Below are 24,704 nucleotides of genomic sequence, written 5' to 3'. Positions count from 1 at the left end.
TTAAATCTCTAGCCAGCTCTATTTCAAATAATTTTTTGACATTCTAACTAAATGATACATGAACTCGAATAGTTAATTATTCTCTGAGACAATTGTTTTATTTGTTAAAGATCTTATATCTCTTACAACACCAGAATTGTCAAATCATAAACCCTTACTCCTGAATGTTTCCTTTTCTTATTACCAACAATCATCAAAGCAAATGGAGAGAAATACCATTTATGTCTCATTGGCACTCATACCACGTCTTCTTATATCTAATGAATGTACTTACAGAACTACACTGGTTTAACTTATCAGCAGCTACCAGCTGAACATTCATGTTACGACTCTGGGCTTTCCCACGAGATTTGATTAATCGCTGTAATACCTGAAATATAAAAGTATCATCATTTACTAATTAAGCAAAATTTTGGCTATTTACACCAGGGTTATGCAATGTGTTCTTAAATTTTATTTTAGGTCATCTCAATGAGATTGTTTTTCTCACTTGAGCCAGTATGAAGAAAGTGACAAATGCATTCTACTTGAGATGATCAATGATAATCTGTTTTTTTTCACTATTTATTCTAATTGGTACACAATTCAATTGACAACGTATCCTTGGTTTTTATCGATAATTTTTTATATCACTCTGCTTTGCTGAGAAAGGAAATTATCAGTCAGTAAGATCAAAAGAAAACTTCATAAAATAGCGTTTAACAAAATTTAAACAAAAATGTATTTTTCCCTTGATTGACACTGATTGATACAGTCTGCTATACCATATATCAAAATGTGTTTCTCTTTATGACATTTCAATCCAAGTTTTTAGTGGGGTTCATGTTTACCAGTCTTTGTATGTTGTTTAGTGTATTTTTTTTGTTTGTTTGTTTGTTGTTTTTTATGCCAGGTGGCTAATAGTAGTACTTATTAGTTTGAATATCCCTTTGGTATCATTCTCCTCTCTCTTGTTACTCTATAAATAAACTCATCGTAGATACAAGGAATAAATTTAGTATATACACCAGACGCGCGTTTCGTCTACAAAAGACTCATCAGTGACGCTCAAATCCAAAAAAGTTAAAAAGGCCAAATAAAGTACCCAGTTGAAGATAAATATTCATTCCTGATATTCAAAATAATTACATTTTTATTGAAAGACTTTTTTTTAATATAAGAAAGCATCATTATTATCCTTTAAGGTTTAGAGTAGGAATTTGTATACCTTTTAGATAATGTTGAATGGCAACAACTATACTTAATAATATTGAGTATCATTAAAATTCTATCAAGGCAATTAAAAGTTCTGAATTAGACCTAACTTGCACAGACAGACAGCTGAACATGCAAGTGATGTCAACACTGATGGTTGATTATAAAAATAATGCACATGATATCTTGCTGTCCCAATAAAGTCATGTGACTTACCTTTGGTGAAGCTATTTTTACATAAACTATAATGGGTGCTAATGAAGTCTTGGCTAGTTGAGAGGGGTGGTTTATAGTGTCACAATCTAATGCTACTAATTGTAGTTGTCTACATAAGCCGAAAATTCTTTCAATTTCTTCCTGAACCTCGCCTGAAAATAAAACATTACAATTTATATTTATTATCTATGTTATATAACATAAAAACAAAACAACTATATATAATCATTTTAAACTTTCTATTGCTTATTGTTTTTGTTTTTTTTCACTTTTTATCAGATGTTTCCAAAATCTGTTTTAAAATTCAACACTTGACTGTTACCAGAACTCTGTTCAGGCCATTCTGATTCTCAGTCCCTCTCAAATGTTAAACTTATCTTAATTATGTGAGAAGACTATGTCTCCTGTACACAAAAATCATCAATACCTTTCTCTTGCTTTTTGCTTTCGTTCTTTTTTATACCGTCTCTTTATTGTGCTTGTAACTATGTAATGCTATAATTGTTATAATTGTTAAATGGCAAGGGAGGTGCTTTAATGTCTTATATAAGACATTGAAGAAATGTTTCTACTCTTGACACCTTTTTAATTCAATTAGGAATAGAATCTCATTCGGTACATGTAATGATGTTGGCATGGCTATCATGACCTACACAATTTTTTTGTTTTTTTGGTTAAAGACATTGTATCATTGTATCTGGTTTACTTTTATAAATTGTTATTTGGATGGAGAGTTGTCTCATTGGCACTCACACCACATCTTCCTATATCTATTGTATCAATGCCTACTTATGTTGAGTCATGTAAGCTTACATACAGTAATCATTTAACTGGTACCATTCCCTGGTTCCCTATTTAGTTTGTAAGTGACTTACCAACAGCAGTCATTTTATTGGTACCAGTACCAAGTACCCTATTTGGTTTGTTAACTATTGATTTCCTAGCTAAAGATATATCTACAGATACTCTAGTTATGATGATTCTGAAAAACAAGCATATATGTCAAGACTTCAATGATGGACATACTTTAAATTCATTGCAATATAAGCCCTTTAAAATGTGAGATACTGTGATCTAGAACAGAAACTTATGTCTACTATTTTCAATAATGTAGGTCCTTTAATAATAGAACTGGTTTGTATTGAAAGGTATGAAATTCTGTAAACTACTTTGTGAAAGTAGAGACCTCTATTAAAGGTCTACCTACGACAAACTATGATTATCTTGCATGCATTTTAGACACCAGATTAGTTGTCTGATCAGTAAACTAACTGAATGTGTCCAGCTTCTGATTATGACATTTTGCCTGAGTGTGAATTCACATGGCAGGTGATACATACATGGCAGAAGCAACCTCTCTCATGCCTTTGGGTGTTCATGTGATTCGTATAGTTTTTATTAACTTGATTTTTATTTTTTGAATGATGAGATTTTAACATTTGTTGTCTTCATTGTATTTAAATCTTAATCCCATTCGTGTTTGCCTTATGTGCACATATATCTTTAAGTTTGGAGATAACTAGTACCAATTTTCATTGATGGTAATAATCTTTTATTGAATCATTCAATGCAGATCTAAAAGGATTTTATCAAATAAGGCAGTAAATTTCATTTAAATTAAGTACTTACTTGCCCTCAAACCGATGTTTGAGAAAATCAAATAAAGCTTTCTGCATCATATCTGTTACTTCATATCCCTTTAATGAAGGCCCTACTAGTACTATAGGTCGCATAGAAGGCACTACTTCATACGGTGGAATACTATCAGACTGGAAAAAAATAACATATGTCAAATGAATGACTAATCCAAATAAGTATGATGTCCTGAAAGGCTATTATATATTTGAGCTTTGATACCTTACAGCGATGCTTTTTGTTGTATCTGTTGAAATGTTTTAAATATCTGTGCTTATGTTATAACGAAATAATGCCCATGTATTCATAGCTTGACTATCTCCAGACGATGATGCTGCTGACGACATCATAGCATTATACGAACAAAACAAAAAATTTTGCAGTCCTTGCATTCACTTTGTTTGAACTTTAGTGGATAGTAACTGCTGTCTCATTGACAATCATACCACAAGAAAAGAAAGCCGTGGTGAAGTGGTTAGTGCATCGGACTACTAACACAAAGGTTCCTGGTTCTATTCACGTTCGGGATGAAAATTTCAGGAACTCAATTTTCGGCTCTCCCTTGACACCATCTGTGAGTATGGTCTTGAGGAAACGATGATAGTCCGTCGGAAGGGGACAATTAAATGGCTGACCCGTGTTGAGAGAGAGCCATATCTCTTGCATGTTAAAGACACCCTTGTAGATTTCGAAAAAGAGTAGGCTAATGCCGCTACAAGGCAGCACTCGCACCCGCAAAGTGGAAAGGGATTAATATAAGTTGCAAAACTTGTTTCCCAATACACGATAAACAAATATGTTTAAACTTAATCATACCACATGTCCTTCCTTATCTTACATTAAAAGAGGTTTTTTAAGTCAATTTTGTATTGGACACACTTTTTTCCGTCAAATTATTCATTCTTCTTTAAAACAGATATTCATTATAAATACCTTTTTGAAAAATGGTTTCTTTTTCTCCTTGCCACTAGGAGGTGTTACACTGCTGGACTGTTTAGAGTTTCCGACACTATCACTGTCGTCAACTGTACTCTGCCCTCCATCCATCCCATTCTCTGTGTCCATCCCGATCACCCCTAAATCTGGTGTGGGAGGAGTTGAGCCACGTGAATTAGATGGGTTCGTCCCTCCACCACCTAATAAACTCTCTATATTAGACGACGAAGGGTTTTTACTGAAAAAGTACAAGTTCATATTTCTTATAACTATCTCATAAATGAAAATCAAAATTCTATCACAAAGAGCTTTTCAGGGAATTTGAAAACCCATGCATTGATATAGGCATATCTAATTATCAAAATATCTACTTAAGGTTTAACTCATATTCACTAATAAAGCAATGAATCTTACGCTGTGTAAAGTTTTGCCCCCCTTCCACCGGCTGTCCCAGGCTGCTGTTGAACTTTCATGTTTTCTAGTTTGGCAGGACTTGGTATAAATCCAACAGGACAGCCCTCCTTTACCAGACGACCTATCCACCATTCATTGTTAAATTTCTAGAAAAGATATAAAACATACAGTTATTATTTTAGTTTTAAAATAACGAAAACAAGAAAATGTGTCCATATGTAACACAACCAGCTCAAATTATAGTATTTTCTTGTACAATTAATCATGAAATCTTGGAGGAAAACTGTATAATGGCATATATTTTATAAAGTTCACATCATAAAAAATATGTATAAAAAGTTTATATGTTGATTGTGACAACAACTTTATGGTAAACTATCTTTAAACTTAAGCTTTACTCTGTTATAGTAAAGACAGACGGATGGACTCATAGCCTAGATATTATTCCCCCCTCTCCTTTACTAATGTAAGCGGCACATAAAAATGCATCATATCACCAATAATACTGAAAACTTTTTTATAGGACAACAAAATGTCTTTACAAAGCTTTAATTTGAATTTTCTCAATAAAATGATCGTTTTTCTCTCATTTTGAAAATAGCAATAATAATGTTCTATCTAGAATATTTTCCTACACATCTTTTCCAGGGTCATGTGAATATATTCAAGTTTATTTGTATGCGACTGACAATCCACATAAATAATTCACATCTCCTTGAAAGTCTAGAATATTTCATTCTGTATGAAAATACATAGAACAGTATTCATATGTAACCAAGTGCAGACTTAATGCAGGAGAATGCAATCAATATCAACTAATAAACCATGCATCTTCTCCTATTTATAATATGTACAAATTGAAACTGACAGCTCTATTAGCTTAATCAATGACTGGAATATGATGTAAAATTTAATATCAGACATTGTCAGACAGGCAAACTTCTTAAATAATACAGTTCCTGGGAATGTAAGGAAACTTAAAATCTTTAATCTAAGTTGTTAGGTGAAGTTTTGCAACAAATGGTATAGCTCTGTTTACATGACAATTTTAACTTAACACTTAAAATCTTTAATCTAAGTTGTTAGGTGAAGTTTTGCAACAAATGGTTTGGCTCTGTTTACATGACAATTTTAACTTAACACTTAAAATCTTTAATCTACATTGTTAAGTGAAGTTTTGCAACAAATGGTCTAGCTCTGTTTACATGACAATTTTAACTTAACACTTAAAATCTATCATCTACTTTGTTAGGTGAAGTTTACAACAAATGGTATGGCTCTGTCTACATGACAATTTTAACTTAACACTTAAAATCTATCATCTACATTGTTAGGTGAGGTTTACAACAAATGGTATGGCTCTGTCTACATGACAATTTTAACTTAACACTTAAAATCTATCATCTACTTTGTTAGGTGAAGTTTACAACAAATGGTATGGCTCTGTCTACATGACAATTTTAACTTAACACTTAAAATCTATCATCTACTTTGTTAGGTGAAGTTTACAACAAATGGTATGGCTCTGTCTACATGACAATTTTGACTTAACACTGAAAATCTATCATCTACATTGTTAGGTGAAGTTTACAACAAATGGTATGGCTCTGTCTACATGACAATTTTAACTTAACACTTAAAATCTATCATCTACTTTGTTAGGTGAAGTTTACAACAAATGGTATGGCTCTGTCTACATGACAATTTTGACTTAACACTGAAAATCTATCATCTACATTGTTAGGTGAAGTTTACAACAAATGGTATGGCTCTGTCTACATGACAATTTTAACTTAACACTGAAAATCTATCATCTACATTGTTAGGTGAAGTTTACAACAAATGGTATGGCTCTGTCTACACAATGACAATTTTGACTTTGTTGTTCTGCTTCAAAACTACTCCATAATTTGATTCCTTGTCAAAACACATCTATTAAATCTAAATTAAAATTAGCAGTAGTAAGTCAGATTTTAATAAATTGTCTGATCAATCATTAAATACACCAAATATAGTTGACATATTGCTTATAGGATCTGAGATATTGACTCGACCACCAAAACTTAACCTTGTTCACTGATCCATGAAACCAGGTCGAGGTCAAGTGAAAACTGTCTGACAGAGGACCTTGCAAGATATGCAAATACCAGATAAAATTTGACATTCTACACATCAAAATGTATAGAGGTGGCTCTTGTCCAATATTTAAGACGCACAGTGACCTCCACTTGATGTCTATATTTATATTACTTGGGATTCATTTTGGTGGGTTCACACGTGCACAAATTTTTGTGGATTTGGAAAAAAGTAATATTTAATTTCATTTTGCCAAAGTCCCCATACAAGGCGATCTAAGCCTTTTGTAGTATAATCATATTTTGTTAAACAATTTAATTTTGTGGTTTTCCAATAATCAATGGGTTGGTGCTTCATAAATCTTAATTTTTATAATCATATGTAATAAATAATTTTTTTGTATGTTTAACAACTTATTTAGATGTGTAATATTATATATGTGTATGCCTTTAATGCAATACACATGAAACACACCACTAATATGTTATGTATAAATGGTGTAGAGACTGTGTGTCTGATAATCAATAATTAGTTAACAATAGCTGTTACAGTATTGATTTTTGTGGTAGAGTACATCCAGTCCAGGTGCAGTAGGAGAAGTTAATGCTCTGATAAGAACCACCAACAATTTACAACATACACAATCCATATCTCTACACAGATGTAATATATAACCATTATTAGTCTAGGATAACAGAAAAAAACATAACATGGCGAATAATTTACCATCAATAAAATTTACAATTATGTATATATGCAATAAGTTGCAGGTTAGGGCAAGTAAACCATGCAAAATTCATAATTTAATGAGGGATGATTATAGTTATGTAACATGTGTAATGGCGGTATTATGAGCCAAGACATACCAAGCAATTAAGATTTTCTTCTTGACAGCTGACCAAAATAAATGAAGCTAAGGTTTGTTATAGATGTATCACATTAATTAGTTACTGCACATTGAAGATCATATAAATACTTTACCTCTTTTATATGTAAGAAATCTTTAACATCGAAATTAACATGGTGGTCATGTACGGGACAATCCATATCACCCGAGCCATTGTATGCTACGTTGGTACGAACCGCAAAAGCAACTGGTTTTGTCTACAATTCAAAAAGTTATAAGGTTGAAATTATTTTGTTTATATAATTCACTTTCACTGTAACTTTTAACAAGATCTTATAAGACCCACAGATTGGTGTTTGTTTAATAAATATTTGAATCACAGTGACACCCTCAGTGTTGACAGGCTAGGTATACAGCAGTTGGACTACTTAAGACCACTCAGCAACCTTTATTCATATATAGTTGAGGGTGACTTGACCTATTGCTTATTGCATCTAATTCTAGAAATAAACCAGTAATATCAATATTGGCCAATGAACCATAAAAATGAGGTCATGGTCAGATGAAATGTACACCGTATAATTATTCCCTATACCAAATATAATTGACCTACTTCTTATAGTATCTGATAAATGGACCTTTAATATTTAGCACTTATCAATGTCAGATGAATCCTGTGTGACAGACATGTAGACCTTAAAACATCCCAATTACAAAATATTATTATCCAAGAAATTCACATGAAAACTATACTTGTAAAAGTTTTATACATATTGTTAACACCCCCTGGGATTGTTATCCTAAAACAAAGTTAGACAGAAACCAACAATTCCAAGAAGATATGCCAAAAAAGACTTGGGAAATATATACCTTGGGAAAGATTAACCTTTGATTCTACATTTTATAAACAGTTTATTTACACAAAATGATCGTTCAATGAAATTCACCTTTGCTTTTGTCAGTTGTTCCAAAGCCTGTCGTGTGGTTTCCCTTCTGAGGGCCTCTCTGTCGTCCTGAAGTGAAATGTCTGAGTCTTGACTGTAATTGGAATCAGCAGAGCCCTGGAATATAAAACAAAAAGTCATTATATAGTGAAGTTACTGCTTATAATGCAAACTTCTAAAACCTTTCACATGTATCTCTCCTTTATATATAAAAAAAAAAGGAGATGTGGTATGATTGCCAATGAGACAACTGTCCACAAGAGACCAAAATGACACAGACATTAACAACTATAGGTCACTGTGTAGCCTTCAACAATGAGCAAAGCCCATACTGCATAGTCAGCTATCAAAGGCCCCAATGAGAGAATGTAAAACAATTCAAACGAGAAAACTAATGGCCTTATTTATATATACTAGAACACACCCGTGACATCACAGGTCCGTGTTGAATTAAAGTATATAACTATGCGCAAGTCTTATTTTAGTATTAATATCGTCATCTGATAAAGTCATGCCGATTATAAGATACACAGTTTTTCTCTGCTTTCAAATCTTTCTGTTTGAACCCGTCGAACTGAAACTTATCAATTATTGGTAATATTAATTATTTGGAAGACAAAAGGTCCTGGAATGGAGTATTTTTAATCAACAACATTGGTATTAGTTATAAATACAGTTAAATTCTTTGATTCGCTGTTTTACGTCATGCCCACTAACAAATTGAAAACTGTACCAATATGCCTTATTTTTAGTCCAGACTTTTAGTATTCGTATTGTTATCTTAGAAAGTCTTACTGATTCATGATTAAAATACTACAATAGGTAACAATTTGACAATTTAGTAGTGTCAACCCTGTGATTATGACCCGTGTATATAGCATATTAATCCCGAATACACCGTTTGGTGGTGCGCCCGTCAGATGCGGAACGTACTGATAAGGTAATAGGTAACAGGTTAATATACTATTGGTATCGGTATCGGACTCTACCCGGAACTTCTTAATTATTGGCAATATTAATTACGTGGAAAACAAAAGGGCCTGGAGTGGTGTAATTTTTAATCTACATTTTTGTACAATATTAGTTATATATAAAGTTTAATTCTGTGATTTGTCGTTTTTACGTGATGACGGCTGACAAATTGGACCTCGTAATTTTAGTATTATAGATATTTTTTTTATATAAACCCTATATTCCACAAGTCAAAAGGAAGGGAAAATATTGCTTTCTTACAAGCAAAGTTCAAGCTGTATGAATATACCATGAAATTTTATTATCAAATGAATGATTAACATTTATAGACTTTTACCTAAGTCAGTCATTCAAAATGATTTACTCTTAGTCACTCATTCATAAATAGGATTTTACACTTATTAAATCACTCTTTTGTAGGTAAGATTTTACTCTAAGTCACTCATTCGTAGGTAAGATTTTACCCTTAGTCACTCATTCATAGGTAGGATATTACTGTTGGTCTCTCATTTGTAGGGAAGATTTTATCCTTAGTCACTCTTCCATAGGTTGGAATTTACTCTTGATCACTCATTCAAAGGTAACATTTTACCAAAATTAACTCATTCCTAGGTAAGGTTTACTATTATTCAACATTCAATAATAGTCTCTCATTTGTAAGTAAGATTTATGATTTTACTCCTAGTCACTAAAGCATTGGCAATATTTTATTCATTGTCACTTATTCCCAGTAATGATTTCTCCCTTAGTCACTCATAAATAGGTCAGATTTAATTTTTACAATCTAAATATTGTAAATGTATAACTTGATTAATCATACTTTTAAGATGAATGGTTAAACCATTTGTGCTGATTCAAAACACAATATAGGTAAAATTAAAATTTTGCCATGAATATAAAATCAAGGAGTTGTGGTATGATGTCAATAAGCCAACACACTGCCAAAGTCCATAAGACAAGTATTTGAAGCAGTAACCACTAAGTTATCTTGACAGAGCTTGAGGTCACTTATGCAGATAAACAACAAAGTAAAGCAGTAAAAACCAGATAATCTAGACTGAGGCCATGTATTCTGAAAAACAGAGATGTAAAGCAGTCTCAACCAGATAATTTAGCCAGAGGCCATTACCAGTAATCCAGATAAACCACAACTAGCAGGTTATTTATAGACTGCCACAGACTTACCTGTGATATTGAAGATGAGCTATCTAACAAGTTAAATAAGAAATGCGCATCTGGTGCAACAAAATTGGTACCGTTGATTTTATTAAACTGATTCTGTGACTGAAGTTTAACCGTGATCACTTTATAGATTGTCACAGACTTACCTGTGATATTGAAGATGAGCTATCTAACAAGTTAAACTGATTCTGTGACTGAAGTTTAACCGTGACCACTTTATAGATTGTCACAGACTTACCTGTGATATTGAAGATGAGCTATCTAACAAGTTAAACTGATTCTGTGACTGAAGTTTAACGTTGATCACTTTACAGATTGTCACAGACTTACCTGTGATATTGAAGATGAGCTATCTAACAAGTTAAACTGATTCTGTGACTGAAGTTTAACTGTGATAACTTTACAGATTGTCACAGACCTACCTGTGATATTGAAGATGAGCTATCTAACAAGTTATACTGATCCTGGGACTGAAGTATAACCTTGATCACTTTACAGATTGTCACAGACTTACCTGTGATATTGAAGATGAGCTATCTAACAAGTTAAACTGATTCTGTGACTGAAGTTTAACTGTGATAACTTTACAGATTGTCACAGACTTACCTGTGATATTGAAGATGAGCTATCTAACAAGTTAAACTGATTCTGTGACTGAAGTTTAACCGTGATCACTTTACAGATTGTCACAGACTTACCTGTGATATTGAAGATGAGCTATCTAACAAGTTAAACTGATTCTGTGACTGAAGTTTAACTGTGATAACTTTACAGATTGTCACAGACTTACCTGTGATATTGAAGATGAGCTATCTAACAAGTTATACTGATCCTGTGACTGAAGTTTAACCATGATCACTTTACAGATTGTCACAGACTTACCTGTGATATTGAAGATGAGCTATCTAACAAGTTATACTGATCCTGTGACTGAAGTTTAACCATGATCACTTTACAGATTGTCACAGACTTACCTGTGATATTGAAGATGAGCTATCTAACAAGTTATACTGATCCTGTGACTGAAGTTTTACAGCAACCATAATAATAATATAATCTTAAGACAATGTTCATTATCTCCCTTGACACTTTTGGTGAATTTCCTGTTCGTAAATCCTTTCTTCAGATTTCTAGGAAAATACAGAATACTACTGGAAGACTGTTGTAATTTGTTTTTGATTTGAAATACAATGATAACTTCGTCTGTCTAATATCCCAATCTGTTGAATCATTCATTGCTTAATCAAATATCCAATACATCACTTCAACAAAGTCAATACAATCAAATTCTGGAAAATTCTACAACAACTTCATTTAAGTCCTTGATAAATAGATATCATTGAAAACTAAGCAATCTGGTTAACAAATATTTAAACACTGCACAAATTCTCCTGTGAGTTCAGTTACTACTGTGTATAATCTGCTTGTTTCCATAGAACACCAAAGTCAAAACAGCATTTCACTGTACTTGTTGATTTTCCAATAAATTCCTCAGATCACTCCACTTGAAACATTAATACACACAATAATATGCATACACAAAATCATCAGTTTTCTTATTGATTTTTATAAAATCTATGAATCATTACTAGTCCTCCACACTCAATCAAACAATTGACAATCAAACATGTCATTTTCTATCTATTGTCATTTTTAATCAAGTCAAACTCTCTCGAGACTACCATCCATTCTTTTATTCCTTCCTCTCAATAAACAGATCAATGTCAACCAAGGGAGATAATCATATATATAATCAATTGGAAAAGATGATAAATAATGATTGAAACCTCAGATGCACACCCACTCTGGACATATTAACACTTTGTCCAACAACAGAAACAGCAGAATAAAAACTGTTGGAAAAACATAGAATTGATTCAATTACAGCCAGTATATAACCAACACACATTTATATTCATAGTGACTAAGCAAACACAGGTTCAAAGTTCATAGTTACTATCACTGGATATAACCTAATGTGGATTCATTATTTTTCTTAAGATACTAATTTTCGTGGGTACCAGTGAACCACGAATTCAAATGTTCAATGAATTACAAGTTTTCTATAGGCTTGTGCAGAAAAATCAGCAAAACCATGAAATCAAAAATTCACGAAAAATGCAAGTTTTCCTTAATCTACTGAAACTTATACCCACGAAAATAAATGAATCCACAGTATTTAACACAGATTCAATGTTCGTACATTTAACCTTACACAGATTCAATGTTCGTACATTTAACCTAACACAGATTCAATGTTCGTACATTTAACCTAACACAGATTCAATGTTCGTACATTTAACCTAACACAGATTCAATGTTCGTACATTTAACCTTACACAGATTCAATGTTCGTACATTTAACCTAACACAGATTCAATGTTCGTACATTTAACCTTACACAGATTCAATGTTCGTACATTTAACCTAACACAGATTCAATGTTCGTACATTTAACCTGACAGATTCAATGTTCGTACATTTAACCTAACACAGATTCAATGTTCGTACATTTAACCTAACACAGATTCAATGTTCGTACATTTAACCTTACACAGATTCAATGTTCGTACATTTAACCTCACACAGATTCAATGTTCGTACATTTAACCTTACACAGATTCAATGTTCATACCACTGTCAACAGTCATAATACTGTATTCACTTTCTCAGCAAAAACACGTTGCTCCCTTTTACTCAATTTTCCTTGTGTTCTTTTAATATATCTATACAAACAAGAATGTGTCTAAAGTACATGGATGCCCCACTTGCACTATCCTTTTCCATGTTCCATGGACAGTGAAATTGGGTAATAATCTAATTTGGCATTAAAATAAGAAAGATCATTTCATAAGCAACAAGTGTATTAAGTTTCAAGTTGATTGGACTTCAGCTTCATCAAAAACTACCTTGACCAAAAACTTTAACCTGAAACTCTGACTTTCATTTTCTATGTTCAGTGGACCATGAAATTAGGGTCAAAAGTCTAATTTGGCTTTAAAATAAAAAAGATCATGTCATAAGCAACAAGTGTACTAAGTTTCAAGTTGATTGGACTTCAGCTTCATCAAAAACTACCTTGACCAAAAACTTTAACCTGAACGGACGGACACACAGACAGACGAACGAATTGAGCCACAGACCAGAAAACATAATGCCCCTCTACTATCCTAGGTGGTGCATAAAGATCATATCATAAGCAACAAGTGTTCTAAGTTTCAAGTTTATAGGACTTCAGCTTCACCAAAAACTATCTTGACCTTTAACCTGAACGGACGGACCGACGCACAGACAGACCAGAAAACATAATGCCCCTCTACTATCGTAGGTGGGGCATAAAAATAGAGGAAAAGAAAAAATCACAAAAGTACAATTAGTTTCATGTGACAGTGAATAGCTGAATTTAATATTGATATTTTGGGATTGAAAATTTGAAAGAGTCTAACAATGTGCAACTTATGAGGTTATGATGTAGCTTGTTCTAGATAACCTTTTATCTTAACCTGATATAAGTTTAAGTTACAATAACAAATCCCACTAAATTCTCTATCTATCTTCAGACAGGGAAAAATTAAATATTTTAACCTGAGAATGTGTATCTTTTATATTTGGCTTACAAAATTCGTCAAGATAAATTCAATTGTATCCTAAGTTATAGGCTGAAACCCCTGTAAAAAGTGCATATCTGACTTTCTTATTTGCACGAGGAATTAAATAGTTAAAGAATCTGCATCCTACACTTTAGTACTTAGTCATCTATAGGAAGAAGGGAAACACGATATGTGATGATGGGAAATTTTATCTTGCATAATTCATTAATCTATTTTGTTAGGAATATGAAATATAAATATTTAATTGTGTTTATTCTGAATCATATTGCTCATATTATTCATATAGCCATTCTAGAATATATATATAACATCAAAGAGGAAGTTTAGTGCGGAATTATGCACTGCAACATTAAAATGAGGTCATCGCCAATGAAATGGCACACATATGGTTATGTGACAATGTTCACAAATGGATGACAGAAGAAAATCAATATCCCAAAGTCAATAGAACTGGGGAGAATATCTTGTAAATCAATCACCAGTAAACATATCCTGCATAGTACAGTGCATAGAAATCTCTTGGGATCCATATGCCTATAAATGGAGGATCCCTCTTCATATAGCAACATCTGGGCTCATTCGTCTATCAACTAGAGGCCTTAAGTTTCTCAAATTAAAATAACGGAATCCATTTTTTCATAAACTTCAAGTTTTTTTGAAAATTAAAAAACATGCATAGAAACATCTGGAGATCCAGACCATTTGTCTTTTTCAAACTTAAGCTTATACTAGACATTACTGATAAAAACCTATCATGTATGATACAAGTTTCATAAAACTCTGTAAAGAATTCTACACAAGAGAGCACTAACAAAGGAAATTTTCCATATAATAATATTACTAAGGACCATAACTCTTGTAAAAAGTGTTGATCTGCACTAATTTAAGATCTTGTCCGAAACAATATTTATATAAACCTATGATATAAGTTTGATAAAAATCTGGAGAGAATTGTACTTAGAAGTTTTGACAGTCAAATCAACACCCTGTATTTCTATGTTGCAGGGGACATCATTCATATAACTTAAGGATACAGATGTATGTAAACTGAGGCTCATTAATTTTAAACACAAAAATAGTTTAAATGTAATACACTTGCAACATGTAAAACACAAACTACTGGCTTATGAAATTTTGGAAAATGAGGTTTTTAGTATCAGTGATACAGAATATGATGATGTTAATACATGAACTGAAGCACATGATGAAGCACATGTTATGATGATGTGAACATGTGAACTGAAGCACATGTATGCTAGATGATGTGAACACAGAAATGAAGCACTTGCTAGATGATGTGAACATGTGAACTGAAGCACATGTTATGATGATGTGAACACATAAATTAAGCACATGCTAGATGATGTGAACATGTGAACTGAAGCACATGTTATGATAATGTGAACACATAAATGAAACACATGCTAGATGATGTGAACATGTTATCTCAAGCACATGTTATGATGATGTGAACATGTGAACTGAAGCACATGTGATGATGATGTGAACATGTGAACCAAAGCACATTTTATGATGATGTGAACACATAAATGAAGCACATGCTAGATGATGTGAACATGTAAACTGGTGCACATGTTATGATTTAAAAAAGAATGTGTTCATAGTTTACAGATGCCTTACTGGCACTATCATTTTCTATGTTCAGGTGACCCTGAAATTGGGTTCAAAACTCTAATTGGGCATTAAAATAAGAAAGATCATATCATCGGGAATGTGATGTGTACTAAGTTTCAAGTTCATTGGACATCAACTTCATGAAAAACTACCTTGACCAACAACTTTAACCTGAAACCCAAAAGGCGAAAAATCAGGAAATCTCTCCCTTGCCGGTACCCTCCCGCATGGGAGTATAGTACATGTATCTCCCACTTTTGGATATTTCATTTTCAATGTTGAATGATTTGATTTGAGTTTTGGTGTTTTAATGCCACTTTTTACCACCGCATTTAGGCTATTTCATGGCCATCAGTTTTTATTGGTGGAGGGAGCCAGAGTCCCTGGAGAAAACCACCAACCTTCGATAGGAAAACTTAAACTGATCTAATCACAAACTAATACATGTATAAACTAAGACCAGTTTCAAAGTCATTTGACTGTGACTAAGGGGTGAGGCCAAATATTCTCTATGGAAATAATGTAGTAATGCTTATACAACTAAAGACCAATAAACATTGGTCTAATAACAAACTAATACAGGATTACTCAGAAAAAAAGTCAAAGTCAATAGACCATGACTAATGTGGTGGAGCTAAATTATTTCCATGGAAATGAGATATGCTGATGCTTACACAACTACTTACCAAATATCATTGACCTTCAACTTGTGGTTCCCCATAAACTGTAATACTTGTAAAATAATCAAAAGTTTAAAAGTCAATAGACCACGACTTAGGGGGCAGAGCTAAATTATCAGTGGCGGATCCAGAACTTTTCATAAGGGGGGGCCTGCTGACTGACCTAAGGGGGGGCCGCTTAAGTCATGCTTCAGTGATTCCCTATATAATTAACCAAATTTTTCCCACGAAAGGGGGGGCCCGGGCCCCCCAGGCCCCCCCTGGATCCGCCTATGATTATTACCATGGAAATGAGATATGCAGATGCTTACACAACTGCACACAAATATCATTGACCTACCACTTGTAGTTCCCCATAAAAAGACCTAATCACAAACTAATACATGTAAAATAAGCAAAAGTTCAAAGTCAATAGAACATGACTGAGGGGGCAGGGACAAATTATCTCCATGGAACGAGATGTGCCAATGCTTATACAACTGCATACCTAATATGATTGACCTACTTGTGGTTTTCCATAAACTAAACTTAATCACAAACTAATACATTGTTGACGCTGTCGCCGATGACTCTGTCAAGGCGAGACAAAAAGGATAGCAATTAGATGACTTTGTATGCCTTTGGACAAAAAAAATAATTATATTTTAAAAAATCACTTAAAATAATTATACTTCTATTCAATGTTTGAATTGAAATTTATAAGAAAGGTATTGAACATAAAATATTGATGGAAAAATTAAATTATTTAATGCCCAAAAAGGCGCTAGCCAAGGCCAACCGTAAATATGTGACCTTCTTGTTTATTATGTGGGTGAAACTGTGGAATTAAAAGACCACTTTCGTCTACATCCTTGGTTGGTCTCTTAACTCTTATAACAATGCTGAATAGTTGCCCTAACTTTGGTCATCTGGTGTTAAAAACCTCAATCTTAGTCCTATTTCTTGCTCTACATGACCAATTGTGCTGTCATTCAGTTCACAAGAACAAGCACAAAGGACAACTATTTACAATTTGTTTACATAAAGGACAGAAAATGTTTAAAAAATGGACAGACACACTTTTTTGTTTTATATCGTGGACAGATATTTTACATTTAACATAGATCTAGGACAGATAGTTGGTTTTGTATGTCATGTATGTATTGGGTGTTTAACATGAATATCAAATATTGGTATCTACAATAATACACCATGCAAGAAATTAGGTCATAAATAAATAAATATATATCTACAGAATATAAATGTAGTTTTGAAGATCATAGCTATATATATATATAGCCAATAAACAGCTGCACCATGAGTGCATCATTTTCGCATTTTCTAAGAATAAATTTCAATAACTTCTCAATGTCATGTCAGAAATAAATGAAAAATTAAAGGGAGATTATTTTAAAAGACATAATCTGGGCATTTAAGTTTAATGAAAACTACTCAGAGCACTGTAAAAGTATTGGTATAGTCTGAAAACTGGAAAATCCCCCTTTTTTAATGAATGAAACCCCATTACATGTACTTAGAAATAAAATCTATTATTAAAATGAAAATGAGCTCATGTCAATAAATGTAAACAATTCACCAAAGTTTCTTGCAAATTGGTAAAAGCATTTTTGATTTATTGTCTGAAAACTGGAAAAAAACACCTTTTTTTATGAATAAAACCCAATAACTCAGAAATGCAAAATCGAAAATTAAAAAAAATGAAAGGAACCTCATGTCAATAGATATAAACAGGTCATCAAAGTTTTCATGCAAATTGGTCAAAGCATTTTGAGTTTATCTCTATTTGTAATGATTTTCAAAGTATCAAAATGGACAAAACTTGTTTTTTACCCTTATGTTCTAATTAAGCAATGTCAGCCAACCCTATCAGACACACTTTTTAACTAAATACCCAAATGATGATTGTGACCAAGTTTGGTTAAATTTGGTCCAGTGGTTTCAAAGGAGAAGATTTATATAAATATTTAGTCGACAATGCATGAAATGACAACGAGATCTATAATGATGACAACGGACTACAGACTACAGACACCAAGTGATGAGTAAAATTAGTAAACAATTTTCTTTAAATATTTAATAATTTTAAGACGTATATCATGGAATATCACTTCACAGCAACATTGTAGATGTTAATTCAGCCATCAAGGGTGTTAGAACTACCTTAGTCTAATATCCATGTACCTATACCAGCCATCAAGGGTGTCAGAACTACCTTAGTCTAATATCCATGTACCTATACCAGCCATCAAGGGTGTCAGAACTACCTTAGTCTAATATCCATGTACCTATACCAGCCATCAAGGGTGTCAGAACTACCTTAGTCTAATATCCATGTACCTATACCAGCCATCAAGGGTGTTAGAACTACCTTAGTCTAATATCCATGTACCTATACCAGCCATCAAGGGTGTCAGAACTACCTTAGTCTAATATCCATGTACCTATACCAGCCATCAAGGGTGTCAGAACTACCTTAGTCTAATATCCATGTACCTATACCAGCCATCAAGGGTGTCAGAACTACCTTAGTCTAATATCCATGTACCTATACCAGCCATCAAGGGTGTCGGAACTACCTTAGTCTAATATCCATGTACCTATACCAGCCATCAAGGGTGTCGGAACTACCTTAGTCTAATATCCATGTACCTATACCAGCCATCAAGGGTGTCAGAACTACCTTAGTCTAATATCCATGTACCTATACCAGCCATCAAGGGTGTCAGAACTACCTTAGTCTAATATCCATGTACCTATACCAGCCATCAAGGGTGTCAAAACTACCTTAGTCTAATATCCATGTACCTATACCAGCCATCAAGGGTGTCAAAACTACCTTAGTCTAATATCCATGTACCTATACCAGCCATCAAGGGTGTCAGAACTACCTTAGTCTAATATCCATGTACCTATACCAGCCATCAAGGGTGTCAGAACTACCTTAGTCTTATATCCATGTACCTATACCAGCCATCAAGGGTGTCAGAACTACCTTAGTCTAATATCCATGTACCTATACTAATGCAGGCTAAGTTGGGGGTGGGGGGTCTAAATACAAACTGACCTTGTGACCTAACCATCCATCCGTATACCTTCCCTTAATCACCCTAAGGGCCTTACTGACAAAGTAAGTCTGACAAACAGAGTTAGAACTCAAGTTACATTGTACACACAAACTCTTTTGTTCCCTACATGGGTATAAATTAGAGGCTTCACATACCTACCTCAAGATCAGGGAAGCAGGAGTAACAAAATTGGTGACCCTTGATCCTCAGATTATGATCCACAGTAATAATTAAACTAACAAAGTAGAAAGGAACAGAAAATGATTAATCTAGGAAAATTCACCAACAGGTTACAATTTGATTATTGACTTAATATTGGTCAGTGACTGAAAAATCCTTATAAGTTTTACTCCAATAAAAGTTAAAAACAAAACTAATTGTTGGAATATTGACACATCAGCCCAGTTTTGTAAAATTACTTTTTGGCCAGTGAATGTGAATTTCTACTACAAGCCAATGAAATCCATTAACATATATATATACTTAGTAGTAGGTGCATTATTGATGTTGCAAATGTTTTAAAACTGTATAAAAGAGAAAAGTTCTTAACCTAATTGAGTCATTCCAAGTAAGCCACATTCTTTGAAAAACAGTATACATATGACTTCCAATCATAGATTCCATGTTTGATAGGTGACAAAGAAGAATTAGTAAACCCACATATTTCATCTATGTGTTTTGAAGCCATATGCATCAAGACTCATTCAAGAGTATAATTTAGTATAACATTTTTTAAGCATACTCCATCATTACCCTAGGCACTAAGATTTGTCATAAAAAGGTTGAGCATGAATTTACACTGCTGTCTAGTATCTGTTTCATTGATATTTACCTAAAACATTGGTATGTTTTTTGTTGTCCTGAGAACAAAATAAATACTTTCCCCTCTATATGTGAATATATACTCTGCATTTAATCTTGTTGTTTGCAACATCCCCCTCCCCAAATAACAGGTGCAAAGTTCAATACAACCTTACCACAAGGGAGTCATTATCGCTGAGTCCTGAAACAACTTTCCGAATCCTTCCCATATCGAGGAGGGGTTCATCCTGTGAAACGTTCCACTTCATTGATCACCATATTAATTTACTTCCTGGGTTAGCAATCTTATTATTCCAGCATGGTTCTGGGACATGCTGGCAGATCAACAACAATGCTCAGTCATGTCAGTTCAACTTTCTAACTTTTTTTCACTTAATACAATTATTTTTTTTGTCTGAATTTATATATAGATACTGAATACTACAAATGTCTGTGTTTGAAGCATTCCTTTTCCTTTAAGTTTGAGCGATAAAAATAATACTGAAAATATCTGTCAAAGAATAGCAATAGTAACGTAGCTATCAGTTTTTCCACTTAAAAGAATACCCCACAAAATTTAACATCAACTTTTAAACATCTAGTTCATAAAATTACTGATTTAACATAACAACATAGGAAGACATTTAAATATCTGTTAATTTTTGTCCTTCATCTGTCTAGGAAACCAGTCACACAACATGTAGGGTCATAAATCCTCATTAATACACAATATCCAGCAGTAATTTGGTGGAAATACTTGATATATATTCTGGTCCAAACAGTTTGAGCCAAAGTTTGTGTCTAACTACAATTTATAACTGTTTATGACTGAATTACATTTGTACAAGTCTCATCTAACTAATATATACAGCACATTAAATGGTTTCTCCAATTAGCAGACGACACCATCTTCAACAAAATTTCATTTTGAAAATAAAAGATGTCCCAGAACCTAATATAGAAACCAAGATGTCGCCCAATTCCACAGCAATTCACCATCAAATAGGGTTATTTACGTTTAGACAATGATAATTATTCCTGTCCTTTCCATAATGATGGCTTCAGAAAGGGGAAGTAACACACAAGAAAATCAATACTCCAATTGACATGGCTGGCTGGATGAGAGTCAGTTATAAAAAGACATAATTATACAACAATGAATATCATTAATTCATTACAACTAAATGTCAATATATTTCACAAGTCAGATATTTGTAATGAATAATTCATTTATTTGGTCAAACCATTCATATGATTGCAAAGGTCAAAGGGTAGAAAATCAAAACATGACATATCAGGACTTAACAAAACCACATATCACTCTCAGTTCATTTCTCTGCTGGAAATAAACACAACCTTTTGTTACTCTAAATTATCTGATACAAATCAAAAATCTAAAAAGAATGTATATTTGATAGAATCGATGTCTATACATCTGAAGAATATTTTGATGGTTAGTTCAAAGGGTCAAAATATCTTATATTTCTTTCCTCTTATTTTCAAGGAAAGGATGGGTGGGTACAGAAAGGGGACAAGATGACAAAAGAGCTGAGGAGTAGATGGCAAAGGAGAGGATGGGTAGATGGCAGTGGATTGAGTTCCCCAAAAGTGTCAGTCATGGGGATTTCACCACCAAAATTTTGCATAGGACTGACAGAATTTTAGTATTTTTCAATAGATTAATAGTGAGGACCAACAGATTTTCTTCAAGGACCACCAGGGGAAAAAAGATTTCGCGAACTCTGTGTGGCATGTGTATTGCAATAGGTATATGCAAAGAAACTCCTGCTGAAAAAAGTCCAGTTTTCTATTTAAATACAATCTTCATATTCTGTAGAGAATCCAAGATGACATGGGTTTTTTTCTTCATTCAATTATTACTTCAGAGCAACCTATCCTCACAGGCTGATTGGAAGTACAATTGACTCTTTAGTGAAAAACGGCAAGCCAAGTCTGCTGAAATGCCTATATTTATATATCTTGAACATAACAGTTATCTCCCCTTATAGTCTTTACAGACCAACTTTCTCTCCATATAATCAGGATCATACCTCCTTGCATCCTTTGAATATGTTAATGATAACAGTGATTACCTAGGACCTATACCATAAACCTACTAACTTCAAATAGATCTTACCTCATCTGATCTCAGCTACATTTCAGTTTTTTAAATTTTATCTCTAAGAAGAACATACATTTATAATGGTTTAATATTTTTGTAACAACATATCTGAAAACACCAAGAAGTGAACTCCCTGCTGCCAACACATTTCAGCTGGGGCATTTCTTACAAAACATATGTAGGGTCATTTGGGATATAAGTGTAAAAGAATGACTGTAGCAATTAAGACTATAGATGGGATTTGAGGCAATGGGTTATAAGTCTCTTATATTAAGTTAACAGCCCCCAAACCTAGTCCCTGGCAACTTTACATTATTGTGATGCCAAGTATTTAGTAAAATTACCCTATGCCATCAATTAAGACTATAGTTGGGGATTGGGGGGAATGGTTTATCTCTGACATTAAGTTAACAAACACCAAACCTAGTCCCTGGCAGCTTTACATTATTGTGATGCCAAGTATTTAGTAAAATGACCCTATGCCACTAATTAAGACTATAGTTGGGGATTGGGGGCAATGGTTTATCTCTAACATTAAGTTAACGCCACCAAACCTAGTCCCTGGCAACTTTACATTATTGTGATGCCAAGTATTTAGTAAAATGACCCTATGCCACTAATTAAGACTATAGTTGGGGATTGGGGGCAATGGTTTATCTCTGACATTAAGTTAACAAACACCAAACCTAGTCCCTGGCAACTTTACATTATTGTGATGCCAAGTATTTAGTAAAATGACCCTATGACATCAATTAAGACTATAGTTGGGGATTGGGGGCAATGGTTTATCTCTAACATTAAGTTAACAAACACCAAACCTAGTCCCTGGCAGCTTTACATTATTGTGATGCCAAGTATTTAGTAAAATGACCCTATGCCATCAATTAAGACTATAGTTGGGGATTGGGGGCAATGGTTTATCTCTAACATTAAGTTAACAAACACCAAACCTAGTCCCTGGCAACTTTACATTATTGTGATGCCAAGTATTTAGTAAAATGACCCTATGCCATCAATTAAGACTATAGTTGGGGATTGGGGGCAATGGTTTATCTCTAACATTAAGTTAACAAACACCAAACCTAGTCCCTGGCAGCTTTACATTATTGTGATGCCAAGTATTTAGTAAAATGACCCTATGCCATCAATTAAGACTATAGTTGGGGATTGGGGGCAATGGTTTATCTCTAACATTAAGTTAACAAACACCAAACCTAGTCCCTGGCAGCTTTACATTATTGTGATGCCAAGTATTTAGTAAAATGACCCTATGCCATCAATTAAGACTATAGTTGGGGATTGGGGGCAATGGTTTATCTCTAACATTAAGTTAACAAACACCAAACCTAGTCCCTGGCAGCTTTACATTATTGTGATGCCAAGTATTTAGTAAAATGACCCTATGCCATCAATTAAGACTATAGTTGGGGATTGGGGGCAATGGTTTATCTCTAACATTAAGTTAACAAACACCAAACCTAGTCCCTGGCAACTTTACATTATTGTGATGCCAAGTATTTAGTAAAATGACCCTATGACATCAATTAAGACTATAGTTGGGGATTGGGGGCAATGGTTTATCTCTAACATTAAGTTAACAAACACCAAACCTAGTCCCTGGCAGCTTTACATTATTGTGATGCCAAGTATTTAGTAAAATGACCCTATGCCATCAATTAAGACTATAGTTGGGGATTGGGGGCAATGGTTTATCTCTAACATTAAGTTAACAAACACCAAACCTAGTCCCTGGCAACTTTACATTATTGTGATGCCAAGTATTTAGTAAAATGACCCTATGACATCAATTAAGACTATAGTTGGGGATTGGGGGCAATGGTTTATCTCTAACATTAAGTTAACGCCACCAAACCTAGTCCCTGGCAACTTTACATTATTGTGATGCCAAGTATTTAGTAAAATGACCCTATGCCATCAATTAAGACTATAGTTGGGGATTGGGGGCAATGGTTTATCTCTGACATTAAGTTAACGCCACCAAACCTAGTCCCTGGCAACTTTACATTATTGTGATGCCAAGTATTTAGTAAAATGACCCTATGCCATCAATTAAGACTATAGTTGGGGATTGGGGGCAATGGTTTATCTCTGACATTAAGTTAACGCCACCAAACCTAGTCCCTGGCAACTTTACATTATTGTGATGCCAAGTATTTAGTAAAATGACCCTATGCCATCAATTAAGACTATAGTTGGGGATTGGGGGCAATGGTTTATCTCTGACATTAAGTTAACAAACACCAAACCTAGTCCCTGGCAGCTTTACATTATTGTGATGCCAAGTATTTAGTAAAATGACCCTATGCCACTAATTAAGACTATAGTTGGGGATTGGGGGCAATGGTTTATCTCT

At 33.6% G+C, this 24,704-nt stretch overlaps 1 protein-coding gene across 5 annotated transcripts in view; it reads right to left on the bottom strand.

Annotated features, from left to right (window-relative positions):
• LOC134694836 (voltage-dependent L-type calcium channel subunit beta-1-like) overlaps positions 1 to 24,704 on the bottom strand; it is a 51,440-nt gene that overhangs the window by 4,491 nt on the left and 22,245 nt on the right. For 3 of the 5 annotated variants that reach the window (XM_063555908.1, XM_063555907.1, XM_063555905.1), the window contains 8 exons: positions 8,266 to 8,379; positions 7,453 to 7,575; positions 4,396 to 4,541; positions 3,979 to 4,219; positions 3,040 to 3,179; positions 2,286 to 2,392; positions 1,411 to 1,562; positions 275 to 370 (listed from right to left, as the gene is read on the bottom strand). In XM_063555908.1, coding sequence (XP_063411978.1) covers positions 275 to 370; positions 1,411 to 1,562; positions 2,286 to 2,392; positions 3,040 to 3,179; positions 3,979 to 4,219; positions 4,396 to 4,541; positions 7,453 to 7,575; positions 8,266 to 8,379 — 1,119 coding nt within the window. Of the gene's footprint in view, positions 1 to 274; positions 371 to 1,410; positions 1,563 to 2,285; positions 2,393 to 3,039; positions 3,180 to 3,978; positions 4,220 to 4,395; positions 4,542 to 7,452; positions 7,576 to 8,265; positions 8,380 to 11,390; positions 12,094 to 20,384; positions 20,718 to 24,704 lie in introns of those variants that run through there. The other 2 variants (XM_063555904.1, XM_063555906.1) reach the window with 2 other exon arrangements.

This window comes from Mytilus trossulus, chromosome 13, assembly GCF_036588685.1.
Source record: "Mytilus trossulus isolate FHL-02 chromosome 13, PNRI_Mtr1.1.1.hap1, whole genome shotgun sequence".
In the NCBI taxonomy this organism is placed as follows: domain Eukaryota; kingdom Metazoa; phylum Mollusca; class Bivalvia; order Mytilida; family Mytilidae; genus Mytilus; species Mytilus trossulus.
The sequence above is the reverse complement of the archived record's forward strand: the minus strand, read 5'-3'. Positions and strand labels throughout refer to the sequence as shown.